General features: G+C 44.2%; 1 protein-coding gene across 1 annotated transcript; it reads right to left on the reverse strand.

Moving 5' to 3' along the window:
* Positions 1-2,539: 2,539 nt before the first annotated feature.
* rnf208 (ring finger protein 208) lies at positions 2,540-13,116 on the reverse strand. The gene is made up of 2 exons (XM_055874550.1): positions 12,080-13,116; positions 2,540-4,923 (listed from the first exon to the last, which is right to left on the reverse strand). Exon 2 carries the CDS (start codon positions 3,711-3,713, stop codon positions 2,913-2,915), a length of 801 nt encoding a protein of 266 aa, XP_055730525.1. The 5' UTR covers positions 3,714-4,923; positions 12,080-13,116; the 3' UTR covers positions 2,540-2,912.
* Between the last annotated feature and the right edge of the window lie 1,791 nt (positions 13,117-14,907).

Below are 14,907 nucleotides of genomic sequence, written 5' to 3' on the forward strand. Positions count from 1 at the left end.
AGCTGATTAAGGACCTTGCAGGGTAAGAGTTGAATACCCCTGCCCTAGGGAAATTCAGAAAGCTGATTGAAGGACCTTGCAGGGTAAGAGTAGAATACCCCTGCCCTAGGGAAATTCAGAAAGCTGATTGAAGGACCTTGCAGGGTAAGAGTTGAATACCCCTGCCCTAGGGAAATTCAGAAAGCTGATTGAAGGACCTTGCAGGGTAAGAGTAGAATACCCCTGCCCTAGGGAAATTCAGAAAGCTGATTAAGGACCTTGCAGGGTAAGAGTTGAATACCCCTGCCCTAGGGAAATTCAGAAAGCTGATTGAAGGACCTTGCAGGGTAAGAGTAGAATACCCCTGCCCTAGGGAAATTCAGAAAGCTGATTGAGGACCTTGCAGGGTAAGAGTTGAATACCCCTGCTCTAGGGAAATTCAGAAAGCTGATTGAGGACCTTGCAGGGTAAGAGTTGAATACCCCTGCTCTAGGGAAATTCAGAAAGCTGATTGAGGACCTTGCAGGGTAAGAGTTGAATACCCCTGCTCTAGGGAAATTCAGAAAGCTGATTGAGGACCTTATTACTGATTGTGCTTGTTTTTATTGACCGTGTTTTCTTTCAGGTTGCATTTTGTACTTCTATTTTCTGTAATTCAGGGCTCATCTGTAAAATACACATTGGTGTCAGTATGACTCCCTGATCAAATAAAGGTTAAAGAAATACAAATACAATTTTCAAAGAACATTTTCCTAATGGATAAAAAATGAAGATGTATTGATTGTGTATGTCTTCACACCCCATAGTTAATACTTGGTGGAAGCACCTTTGGCAGCCAGGGATGCTGGCCCATGTTGACTCCAATTCTTCCCACAGTTGTGCCAAGTTGGCTGGATGTCCTTTGGGTGGTGGACCATTCTTGATACACACGGGAAACTGTTGAAGGTGGAAAAACCCAGCAGCGTTGCACTTCAATCTTTTGTCTTGCCCACACATACACATTCCATGTCTCAAGGCTTACAAATCCTTCATTAACCCATCTCCTCCCCTTCATGTACACTGATTGAAGTGAATTTAACAAGTGACGTCAATAAGGGATTATAGCTTTCACCTGGTCAGCCTATGTCATGGAAAGAGCAGGTGTCCTTAATGTTTTGTACACTCAGTGTATTTCACAGCTTCTCTATGTCTGTATGGATTCCCACGTCTGCAACAAGATGATTATTTTCATGTTTGGTCTTTTTTAAAGGGCCAGTACAGTAAAAAAAACATGATTATCCAGTGTTTTATATATATTTCCACATTGAGGTTGGAATAATACTGAAATTGTGAAACTTGTGATAAAGACCACTTGACATTTCAGCCTGTTTTGGTGGGAGGGAGTTGTGGCCTTCAATGGTGACATCACCACGTGGTAAATTAGTTAATAGACAAATTAGAAACAGAGTTCCTAACATAACAGCACATTTTCAGTTTTCCACTCCCAGACAGTCCTAGCAAAATTCTTTCTTGAGATATTGCGCTTTCCTAAGAAGCTATTTATGTTTCTTTTTAACCATTTTAATTGAAAACAAGAACAGTATGGTGGTTGATTGTTGGCCAGAAATGATTTGATATTGAGATAAAAACGGCTGCTTAGGACCTTTTTAAGTATACCAACATACTGCCTGCCTTCAGTAGTTAGAGGGAAGAGAAGAATAAATATGCCGTCTTAAATGAGAGAGTAATGTTTGTTCATAACACTTGTTCTGTGCTGCTATGCCCTGTACCAAGATATGAAACATACTTTGATTAGATCTTCATTGCAACAAACTAAAACGATACCCAATTTATGAGATTTGAGGCACTTATTAATGCAATCGTAACAGAGGTTTATTCATCCTTACTGGATCTTGATTGAAGCCGTGATATAATTTATGCTCCTTTAATTGGATCTCCACTCCATGACTACCCCAGTTGTTATGCACCTGATCATGACTACCCTAGTTGTTATGCACCTGATCATGACTACCCCAGTTGTTATGCACCTGATCATGACTACCCCAGTTGTTATGCACCTGATCATGATTACCCCAATTGTTATGCACCTGATCATGACTACCCCAGTTGTTATGCACCTGATCATGATTACCCCAGTTGTTATGCACCTGATCATGATTACCCCAGTTGTTATGCACTTGATTAGTTCCAGGAAAATAAAATCTTCCATGAGAAAAGGGCCGATTTATTTACAGTAACTGACAAGTCATCAGCACTCCAAATAACCCTGTGTTGAAATGTATAGGCAGTTCATCATAACAATTACACCTACACAGAATCACAAACGATTACCAATGTCCCGGTTATTATTGACAGTAAACGGTGCAGCGGTAATGACGCGTGGACGTGTTAGTCTCATGATGAACTGAGCTATAGGGTTTTTTCCTCTTTCACCACAAGACAGAGGTGTGACTTCAGATAAATGTATAAACATCCTAAATCCTAAATCATCAACCTAACAACCTTATATAATAGTCTCTACATGACTGAACATCTACAGCCAGTTCAGACCAAACAGCAGTGGCTTTTTTTAAATCATTTGTTTATTCTTTATTGACCTAGGTTGAGGGGATAGGCCTCCCCTAGCATTCCCATGTAAAGAGATGTCAATGACAAACACATCCGAACAAGAGAGGGGGAATAGGATTCATACTTCATACATAAAATACATTTATTTGCTATTTCCCTGTTTTCGTCTGCAAGACAGTGTCCTTCACGATCCATTTGACCCAGACAGCATCCATCTGTGCTATTAAATATAGAGATACATCTGTGTGGAGTTGTATGTATGTGAGAAGAGAGGAGGCGGGTTGTATGTACGTGAGAAGAGAGGAGGCGGGTTGTATGTACGTGAGAAGAGAGGAGGCATGCCAGTTTGGCCCCCGCCTAGGTCTCTACATGATGCCACAGGAGGACAGGGGGTTGGCGATCTGGCAGGTGCAGGCTGACTGGCAGTACTGGCGTACCGTCTGGTAGCAGCTCCGGTCGGCCTCCCCGCCCCACTGCACCGGACCATTGGGGTCAGAGGGCAGCCGGCTCAGGATGCTGGTGTTGATGGCCAGGGCAGCCAGCCCATAGTCAGTGAACAGCACCGTCTCACGCCTGCACGTTGGGCACGAGATGAACTTGTACTTGGGGCAGGACTCGTAGAGGATCTGCAAGCACTCCTCGCACACCGAGTGCAGGCAGGAGAGGATGCGTGGACGCTTGCCTGCAAAGTTGTAGGTGTGGCCGCAGGTGGGGCAGTCCAGGGGCTCACAAGGCATCACGGGCCCCGAGGAGGAAGAGGAGGTGGAGGAGGAGGTGGAAGAAGAACGCAGCACGTACTGGTTGACTATGACGTCCTCCATCTTGTAGTGGAACTGGTGGTAGCAGATCTCTGCGGCGCTGGCTTTGCGCTGGGCCAGGTAGCTCTCCCTGCGGCCCATGCGGGCCATGGGAGCTGGGGGAGATGAGACCATGGGTCTGGTGGGGGCCAGGTCAGTGCAGGTCATCTCCAGGGCTAGGTCACTGCACGCCTGGTTCACAATGATCTCTCCCTCTCCCCCTCCATCCCATGCCACCCGCGGGGGAGGGGTGAAGCAAGGCTGGGTGACTGGCACCGTGCATTCCCGGGGGAACTTTTCCGACTGGATGATCTTGACGGTATCCATGGGGATCGTCACAGGCTGCCGCCTGAGGCAGGACATGGACATTAAGCTTATTTGTGTGTCTGTGTCTTTGTTAGAGAGAGGGGGCTGTGGGTGGTTCAGCGGGCGATGCCCCAGGCTTGGGTTGTGCGTGGGGCGGTGCTCTGAAGTGAACTGGGGGTGTCAAAGTCAGCCATTAGAGGGGACATGGGGACGTATGATTCTGTCCATTGTTTCAATTAGAAGGCCTCCCACGTCTGTGGTGCTGTTACCCTGAGTCCTTATGTGGGACAGAAGGACTGAGGACTAAAGCCAGAGCTGTCAAACCTGGAGCAGTGAAACAGACTTCCCTATTACACAGAAACACTGTCTTCTGATAACACTACTGATCACTACTGATAACAGTCCGAGCCTGGTAGTTAGTCCTCTTAAAACTAGTCTGTGCAGTCTTAGATATACAATAAAGATATGTACTGGATATTCAACCACAGTAACAGCTGAACAACTAACAGGACTCAACACATCAGCACAAAGATATGTTTTCAGTGATAACACCAATAAATAATCTTATATGTACATATATAGATACTAATATTATACACTTACACAACAGTGTTGTGAAGAGTTCTACTCTCTCAAAATGGAGAGCTCAAGCAGCACAGGCTGTTCAGTAGTAGTTCACTCTGTATTGTCTCACACAGCGTCCTGTGGCTTGCCAGGGGAAACTGACTCAAACAGGGCTTGAGGCTTGCTTGTTTCTAGGTTGTTGCTGCTCAAACCAGAACTTCCTTCCTGTTTCTGAGGCTGTGGAATGGCCTTGTCTGTGAGAACAGCCTCTAGACACTCAGGCTGGAACCTCTCTTTCTCTTTCTCTTTCTCTCTCTCTCTCTCTCTCTCTCTCTCTCTCTCTCTCTCTCTCTCTCTCTCTCTCTCTCTCTCTCTCTCTCTCTCTCTCTCTCTCTCTCCTCTTGGTCGAATATGGTTTTGTGTCCTTTGGCTTCCTTGGCTGGAGTCTGATAAGGCAGAGGTCTTTTTTTAGGAGGCAGTGGAAATCCCCTGCTCCTTAACAAACCACTCCTGAATTCCTCTAAGGAAGGGGTGCTTGACTTTCAAACTGAGTCCTCCCACTAGTGTAGCTGATAAAGGTCTCTCTAGGGAGACCGTGTCCTCGTCACGGTCTGTCTGTCTGTCCCTCAGCGGTTCAGAGTGACAGCAGTGGCCTCAGACAGTCAGATGGTGTGACTGTTGTCCTCACAGTCCTCTTTGGCTGAGTTACCTGAGGAAGAAGAGGAGAGTTTGATAAGTTAACACCACTCATCAAGATGAATCACACATGAATCTGCCAAGACTATGTTTTATTGTTAACTAATGTTATTGCCATACTATAGGATGAATGTGATATGATACGTGGATGGATATGGATACTGTCTCTATTTTAGACATGCCTCTTTAGGGAGTACACTGAAATATTAAGAGTAGAGCACCCTCCTTTGAAATCCTTAATAACCGTAGAGAAGTGGCTCTATTTTTAACCAAAGCATACTGTGGTTGTAGTTGTCTGAAAGAATGATGAGTCTGGGTGGTTTTAGTCTCCTCACGCCGCTAGCGTCCTATCAGCTCCCGTTATCATCCTACTATATGGTGCATGAAAGAGATGCATGTTTGGTCAGCGGCAGATGAGCAAAACCATCGCTATCATGAGGGTGTGTGACTAGGTTTCATTATGCAGGTGGTGTAAATGTATGATTGGATGTAATACTATGTCTGTTTCCATGGCAACACAACACAGAGTAAAATTGCACATCTTTTCTCTTCCACACAAGGCTCTCGTTAGACGCGATGCACGAAGAGAGAAGGAGAGAGAGAGAAGGAGAGAGAAAGAGGAGTGCAGCGGTCCTAGTTACTATTAATGGTCTATTTCACTATGCATTTTACTGTGGATTCCTGCCCCCAACCTCCCTTTATGATGCCTGGCTAATTCAAGTCAATACTGTATGTCTACAGTGTATATGTTTCACCATTGAGGTAGAATAGTATTCATTATTCCCTTTAGTGTCCATTCATCCATCCACGCCACCACACACATACCAGACACCTGAGGTACTGTATGTACAGTATGTAATCATGTCAGTCATAGACAAGGGAGCTGTCTTATGATGTTGGACGAGAAACATTCAAGCCGACTGTCCGAAGAGCCTCACAGCAACACATCCTCGGAAATTAATCATGCAAAATGAACATCTCATTTGGCGACAGCGACATAAAAATGGAAGCTGATGACGAAGGAGGCCTCCTACTGAGGCGTGACGTTAGTGCCTTGTGATAGACGCCCCTCTTCAGTTATGTAAGAGGCTAATATCAGAACTAGACTCAGTATTAACACACATAGAGGAGGGTTACAGCTGTAGCAGCCCTACATTAGTCAGTCAGGCCTATGTTGTTAAGATACCAGGCCTCTGGCTGTCTGTCTGTTTGTCTGCAGCCCTGCCCAGCCCAGTAGTCAGCCTGCCTGCCCAGGAATTAAACTAATGAAATCATGTGCTGAACATTTGACCCTGTCAGCACAAACAAACAAGGGAGAAAAGGGAGAGCCGGAGAGATTGCGATAGCAGCGCTCTGGCGAGAGGAGAGACACACAACACACATATTCCTACATACGTACGTACACACACACTAACACCAAGAACACTCTCACCCTTATTCTGTGCTTCCCAATCACATACGCCACCCAGAACATTTTAGGAAACACACAAATTGAATAGACAGACTAACATGCGTGTAGAGATGCTATTAAACGCTAATAAACCAGACTACTTATAGTCTCATCTTCCATGGACTCATTACCATTGCCAGCAGCATACCACCCTGCATACCACTGCTGGCTTGCTTCTGAAGCTAAGCAGGGTTGGTCCTGGTCAGTCCCTGGATGGGAGACCAGATGCTGCTGGAAGTGGTGTTGGAGGGCCAGTAGGAGGCACTCTTTCCTCTGGTCTAAAAAATATCCCAATGCCCCAGGGCAGTGATTGGGGACACTGCCCTGTGTAGGGTGCCGTCTTTCGGATGGGACGTTAAACGGGTGTCCTGACTCTCTGAGGTCATTAAAGATCCCATGGCACTTATCGTAAGAGTAGGGGTGTTAACCCCGGTGTCCTGGCTAAATTCCCAATCTGGCCCTCAAACCATCATGGTCACCTAATAATCCCCAGTTTACAATTGGCTCATTCATCCCTGTAACTATTCCCCAGGTCGTTGCTGCAAATGAGAACGTGTTCTCAGTCAACTTACCTGGTAAAATAAAAATAAATAAATAAAATTACAGATTCAAGAATACAGTTGGTATAGAAAGTCATCACCCCCTTTCAAAATGTTCACCTTTTGTTGCCTTACAACCTGAAATGAAAACACATGAAATTATACTTTTTCCGGCTTTATTTACACACTGTAAACCACAGTATCCAAGTGAGTATTTTTTTTTTATACTCTGATAATGTATTAAAATTGAAACAGTACAATACCCTATTCGGATAAGTGAACACCCCCGTGAGTTAACACTTGGTGGAACCACCTTTTGCTTGAATTACAGCCATGATTCTCTTTGAATACGTCTCTACTAACTTTGCACACTTGGACTGTGCAATATTTGTGCAATATTTGCCATTCTTCCTTGCAGAATTGTTCAAGCTCAGTCGAATTGCATGGTGACCGCTCATGGACGTGAAGATGGTTCACGTTTCAACATGACATTGACACAAAGCACACTGACAAAGCAACCGTATAGTGGCTGAAGGACAGGAAGGTGAATGTCCTTGAGTGGCCTAGTCAGACCCCCGACCTAAATCCCATCGAGAATTTGTGGAATGACTTGAAGAGTGCAATCCATGAGCGGTCACCATGCAATTTGACTGAGCTTGAACAATTCTGCAAGGAAGAATGGGCAAATATTACATAGTCTAGGTGTGCAAAGTTAGTAGAGACGTATTCAAAGAGAATCATGGCTGTAACAAATAGGGTATTTTACTGTTTTACTTTTAATAAAATATATTTAATAAAATATATATATATTTTTACTTGGATATTGTGGGTTGTGTTTTCATTACAGGTTGTAAGGCAAAAGGTGAACATTTTGAAAGGGGGTCATGACTTTCTATACCAACTGTACATGTAGTCTGAATTATTCACATCCATTGGCATTTCACCACGCGTGTTTGTGTGATTGTTTATGTGTGCTGGTCTGTTTTTCAAAATGTTCTAGATTATTTTGGAAATTCCTGAAAAACAGAACCAATGCAGAAACAAACATTACCAACTAAAAAAACATCCAGAACATCCCTACCATCTTCCACTCCCCCATTCCTCCTCCCTCCATTTTCCTACATACACACCTAAACTGCTGAGTCCAGCTGTCTCCCTCACACTGCCTCCTGGCTGCATTCCACCTGTGCAGTGCAGGGAGCAGGAGAAGGACACTATGTTCTGACTGAGTCAGACACTATCAGCAGGCTCTCTCTGCATCTCCATGACACACACCTTCACCCTCAGCCAGGTGACCTGAACTGGACCAGGCAGAATGACTGGTTGACTGGTACCTGTGCCTCTATAACACACCCAGTAACAGTGCACAGAGAATGTTGACTATGTTCTAATTAGTATCCACAGCTCTGTCTTGGCTGATAAAAGGTATGTGCTGCTCTGCTCTACCATGTGGTGGTTATAATGTATTATGATTACATAAATGGTATAATGACCTTAGAGTTGACTGTGGACAAATCCCCAGATGTGTCCCTGTTGACTGCAGTGAATCTGCATAAAGTGCTATACTCTAAATGCCTGTGAATTCCATAAAGCTCCGCCTAATGTTGTTGTTGATTAGTATAGGCCTATATAATGCTGATTATGATAGGATTCTAATCTGCATGGTTGCTTTTTAAATCATTAGATGTTGGTCGTTATCATTTTAATGTCTGTGCTGTGCAACCATAAAGTGGTATTCAGATGTGTACATTCAATGTTGTCAATGTGTAAATCCATCTACTGTAAGAAATCTGTTTTCTGAATTCTGACTAGGATGTTGATGTGCATTCTGCTCTATTCTTTATACATAATCCTGTTGGGATTGAATGAGGAGATTTGACGAGTGATTATGTTAGTGTATGTGTGAGGGGGAGGTTAAAGAATTCAACTCCTTCCATTCAGGAGGGGGCGGCAGGTAGCCTAGTGGTTAGGGCGTTGGGCCAGTAACCAAAAGGTTGCTAGATCGTATCCCTGAGCTGACAAGGTAAAAATCTGTTGTTCTACCCCTGAACAAGGCAGTTAACCCACTGTTCCTAGGCCGTCATTGTAAATAAGTATGTGTTCTTAACTGACTTGCCGAGTTAAAAATAAAAATAAATAAAAAATTCAAAGCAGACGTCAGCCATTTTCCCCACAATTCATTACAGCCAACTACTCTTTGTGCTCCCTCTCTCTCTTCTCGCCTCTCTCTCTCTCTCTGTGGCAACATGGCCGACCACAGAGCTTGTTGGTGTCGATACCAGCAGAACAATTATAACGATAATGGCCCCTCTTGACACACAGCCTCATGAAGGACTTATGAGGGACACGTCGAGCCACATACAAATCAATATTCCAGTGGCTCGATTGATTGAGCTGATTGATTTTTGTGGAGACTTATGTCTCAGCTCAGGGAGAAGCAGACACAGACACTGTTGCTGTGATGAGGAGGGGTGTAGATGGAGATCTGTAACTGATGAGCATGTGTGTATTTGGGGAGCTTGCCTCAGTGAGAAGGAAGGAGCAGGTTTAGCGCGGTGGCAGCGTGTGGGAGTGGTGCGGCAGTGGGAGCAGCAGTTATGCAATCACAGCATGGCAGCAGGAAACAGCACTCGGACTGCAGTCAGCACCAGCACAGTGCATGCTCAATATGGAGATCCCTCAGTGCTGTTGACAGCTACAGAACAGGCAGTTCCAGCCAGGTCCCTCCCCTCCCAGAGATCTGTCCATCATATGTCATGACCTCTGGGGATATGATACCCCAAAGGTAGCCTTAAGATACCCTTTCCCCTGCAGTCAACACATAATGGAATATCTGTAGACCGAATCGGACCCCACACCAGGTGTGTGTGTGCTTGTGTATGTGCGTGCATGTGTGTGTGTAGCTTATGCATACGTGTGTGTGTGCGTCTGGGCGCGGGCATGTGTCCAAGGAATGGAAGATTGTCATGCAACAACCCTCTCATCTGCAACAAAGACACGGTACTACAGATGTAGGATTTTAATTTGACCCCTTTTGCCGCAGGAGGAAACTAATTCTGCAGCAGGAGGATTTGAATATCTGAAGAAGTGGTTAGAATCGCTGCCAGGGGGGCAGCTAGAAGTGGTGTTTGTATACAGTGCACACTGTAACTACACTTTACCTTATGTAGGCTACGTACAGGCAGCAGTGCGACTCGTGTTAATTCTTATGTGGATTATCATAAATTTAAAAAAATTGTAGGGGGTAGATGCATTTTTAGTTAGGGAGAATACGTTTTTTTTTTTTTTGATCAATTGTGTTATTATATGTTGAAGGCAAGCAGGCAGAATAAATGAATGGTTTTCTCAGTGCCTCTGTGGTCCAGTGGTTACAGCCACTGACCCTGGCACACATATGCCAGAGTTGGTGTGGGTTTGAATCTGGCCCTTTGACTCATGGATGAACGTCTATTTTTGACAGATTAATTCAGAGTGGTTACAGGGTTGATTCCTCTTGGTTACAGGGTTAACACAGAAACAACTCAAAGGTTAACAGTTTAGGCATTAATTCAGAGTGGTTAAGGTTAGGGCTATGGTTGGGGGAAGGCTTAAAACAAAAAAATGGAAACGGCGCACCTATGGATCATCAGTATTCATAGTATTCTTAGTGAACTGCCATAGAGCAGTGGTCTAAGCAGCGCACTCCGAGCATCATGAGTGCTTGGCGATGTAGCGTCCAGCCTGAGTCCTCATTGGGCCCACAAGTTAATTGCATTTCTTTCAATGTTTTCAAGAAGTAAAACAAATAGTCGGATAATTTACACATCAAAGAAGTGTCTCAGCTCAACAAAGTCGTCTTTGGGTCGGCTCAAATGCATAAACATCTCGACAGCTTTACGAAATAAAATATTAAAGCCACACAATACAGGCTTTCAATCCAAAGACCAGAATACATAGACTAACTATAAAGCGTGGACGAGCATCCACACTGGAGGAAAGTGTATCGTTCTACAGTAGTGCTACATCTGTCAATCAACTGATGGCCCAAATCAGCTCATCAACTCTGACAGGGAAACACAGTAGCATATTATCCGTTTTCACATCTTTCATTACGTGACAATGATAGGCTAACGGGTAGCCTACAGAATGTAGCCTATTGGAATATAATCAAATAACAAGGGGCCTATTGCAACCATCGATGGCAATAGATTATCGCCAGCTGATGTCTCGTTAAACCATCAATACGCTCTAAATTCACCTGCACAGCTGATCTCAATTGCAACCTTTATTGGTCACCTCTACTGCTGCCTGAAATATGATGTCGGTGTTACCTTCGTCCTGCTTGCAACAAAAGACTTTCAAGATATGTTCGCCCTCTGGCTGGTATTGTAATCGGAACAACTTAGTCCTTTTTAACAAACTAGGGGAAATTCATCTATTTGACAAGAATTCCGTACAATATAATCCAATATAGAATTCCGTACAAAGTGTTTTCTCGTTTACCACAGCATATCTATCGTGGCATTTACCCGACTCTTTGTATGAATGGAAACTAATGTTGGTGTAGCCTATTGTTATTATTTTATTAGTTTCCTATTTATGTTATCCAAAAGGGTCTGGTAAGGTCATTTCTTATCAAGACCGGGGGTAAAATATCCCTGGACTGTTTATTTGAAATGTGTGAATATATCAAGTCAATCTAGGGGATTGAGTTAATTGTGCCAGTAGGGCGTGGCCTAGAATCCAACCCACGCCGACACAGTAGACCACCTATATGTGGCCCTAACCTCAAGACCATAATTTAACTCAATTTTGCTGCATTTCAAATACATGTTTGTACATTTGAATGTTGCATAGGACCTAGGCCTTGCGTTTGAGCGAGGGAGAGAGACAATGATTTTGATAGCAAGCCCTGATCCAAATGACTTGACTGCCCCCGCATGGAGAGAAAGAGAACTGCTCTTTATCAGGGACTTACGAGGCTCATTCTAATTTCCTGATGCAGCAGGAAAATTCTCAGCGACAAAAGAGTGATCAAGGTAAGATCCGACATCTGGACAAGCACAGACAGACACACACACACCAGCGCATACATTGGCACACACACAATATGGAACGCACATGCACAGACATAAAAATTCCACAGAGCCCTCTTTCAGTGTACACAGACACATTGATGCATCCTTGATCAAGCCTTTTACCTGTGTTGTTGTTTAGTCCTGTCGTAACATATCGTCTCCCAGTTCTCTTACCACCTTGCTGTGTGTTGTTGTTGTTGGTGGTGGTTTTGGATATTACTGTGCTGTGAGGTGACAATAGTCTTGTTACAGGGTAAAGCTCCCATGTGCGTGTGAAGCTGATAACATGGCCCATTGGTCTCAGTTCGTCTGAGAGTAGAACAGAAGGTGTTTTGCCAGAGGGGTAGAGGAAGAGGAGGAGGAGAGGAGCGACGGAGGCAAGGTGATCATTCCTGTCTGTGAGACCCTGAGAAAACAAACGATGGAGGTGGAGGGAGGAAGGGAAGGTAAGATGGAGGCTGAGCTGTCGAAGGATGGATGCGTCACTCCTTCCTTTAGTCACAGTGATGGAGGACAGAGACTGGTGGTGGAGCCCACCTCTTCTTCTCCTCCGTCGGTTCCCTTCGTCCTTCAAACTCTCTCCCTCTCGTCCTGTCGTCTGCGGTGTGGCCGAGCAGCGGTTTCTAGCAGCTCCCTCTCCATCCCTCCTCCTGTCTCTTTCTCTCTGCCTGTCAGTCAGCCAGCCAAATAGGTTGTGTAATTACGTGTGCTCCTGTGATGCCTCTCTGGGTATCTTCCTCTCCTCCTCTCTCTCTCTCTCTCTCTCTCTCTCTGGTCTCAGAGCCTCAGGTCTTCAGGTACCCACTGCTGTCTTTCTTTCATCCTCTCTTCTTTTCTTCCACTCGTTATCTCTCCCCCAGTGGCGTCTCTGTGCTCCTTTTCTCTCACGGCTGCCGTTTGTTAGCCTTGCTCCTCCTCCGCTGCTGTCAATGCGCCTCTGTGCACACACTCACACACTGGCTCACGCATACACACACGCTTGTTCTCTGTTTCTGTCTCCCTTACCACCTCCTTCTCTTTCTCTCTCTCTCGATCTCTGTCTCTGGACCTGACAATTTCTATTGCATGTTTTCTCCTCCCCCTCTCTTGCTCTCTCTCTCCTTGCTCGCTCTCTTATCTTGCGCTCTCTCCCTCCCTCCCTCCCTCTCTCTCTATCTCTCTGCAGTCTCCGCTGCAGTGCCTCTGCAGGCTGGATCACGTTTTCTAGTTGCCAGTGAAATTATTTCAGCCAATGAGGGCCCTGAAAACCCACCCCCCTTCTACCCTGCACTCACTCACACCACCTACTGAAAGATGGAGGCTATGTGCAGAGAGCACTGAATCATACTCCATATACAATATTAATCCATCACACACAAACAAAAACATATTCTCGGTACACAGGCCAGGCACACAGGAAATACAGGAAGCTGCTAACAAATAGATCTGATCTGCAGAGTGCAGCACTAAACATAAATCCAATAAACAAATTCATTAAAATATGGAATATTTAACAACACAACACCCATGAATCATACTGCATCACATTACAGCCCAACATACTATAATGAGCCTCACAGTTCATATAGGAAAAACAGATGACATAGTAAAATTAGCATTATATCTGCATTATTCAAAACAACATAGAAATGTTGAATACTCATGGTGAGATTTCACTGAAACGCAGTATCACAGAAACATGGGATATTCATGTCATTAGCTCGCTTTCACAAACACAAAGTGTCAGACACTTAAAAGCAGTGTCCCTGTCTGGCCGTCATGCCATAGCCTCAGCCATCACAGACTAGCATTACGTAACAACGATTTTAATCAGTTTCCCATCTCCACAGGCCTGCATGTTGACCTATAAATAATCCTCAACTCGGATTGAAAAGATGATCTATGAAAGAATATCTGTGTGTGCTTCTGTATAACCCACACATTGAGAAAACGTTCCATTGAAGTTGCTTGATTCTTTATACTTTGACTATAAAAGAGATATCTGTGTCTCTCTCTACACACATGTATTGTATGAGCTAGATACAGTAAGTGGCCTAATAACCTAATGTATTTTTCAGTGTGTTAAAGGAATACCTCACGATTTTTCCCCAGAGTCAGATAAACTTTTTATTACCATTTTTATGTCTCTGCATCCAGTATGAAGGAAGTTAAAGGTAGTTTCGCGAGCCAATGCTACCGTTAGCAGAATGACTTGAAGTCTATGGTATCTACTAGCATGCTATCAGTTACCATAGACTTACAGTTATTCCTCTGCCGCTAGTTAGCAACTTCCTTCAAACTGCACGCAGAGACATAACAATGGTATCCACTTGGGAAGTATACTCTGGGGAAGTAGATAAAGAGCTTCATTGCCAAAATCCCGATGTATCCCTTTAACAGGCTGAAAAACAAATTAGGTTATCTTTATGATGATGTTATGTTATTATTAGAATTGTTATTATTATTATGTTATTAGTGTTATTATGATGAAATAGGGATGGAAATCCACTTCATGCCAGGGGGAGAGTGTTACATAGTAAGAAAGATAGAGAGACTGTGTGTGTGTGTGTGTGTGTGTGTGTGTGTGTGTGTGTGTGTGTGTGTGTGTGTGTGTGTGTGTGTGTGTGTGTGTGTGTGTGTGTGTGTGTGTGTGTGTGTGTGTGTGTGTGTGTGTGTGTGTGTGTGTGTGTGTGTGTGTGTGTGTGTGTGTGTGTGAGAGAGAGAAACTTCCAAAGCCATCACCTACAGAGAAATGAACCTGGAGAATAACCCCCTAAGCAAGCACAATTAGACCCAACCAAATCATGAGGAAACAAAAAGATAATTACTTGACGCACTGGAAAGAATTTACAAAAAAACAGCGCAAGCTGGGATGCTATTTGGCTCTAAACAGAGAGTACATAGTGGCAGAATACCTGACCACTGTGACTAACACAAAGTTAAGGAAATCTTTGACTATGTACAGACTCAGT

The sequence above is a fragment of the Salvelinus fontinalis genome, chromosome 21 (assembly GCF_029448725.1).
Source record: "Salvelinus fontinalis isolate EN_2023a chromosome 21, ASM2944872v1, whole genome shotgun sequence".
In the NCBI taxonomy this organism is placed as follows: domain Eukaryota; kingdom Metazoa; phylum Chordata; class Actinopteri; order Salmoniformes; family Salmonidae; genus Salvelinus; species Salvelinus fontinalis.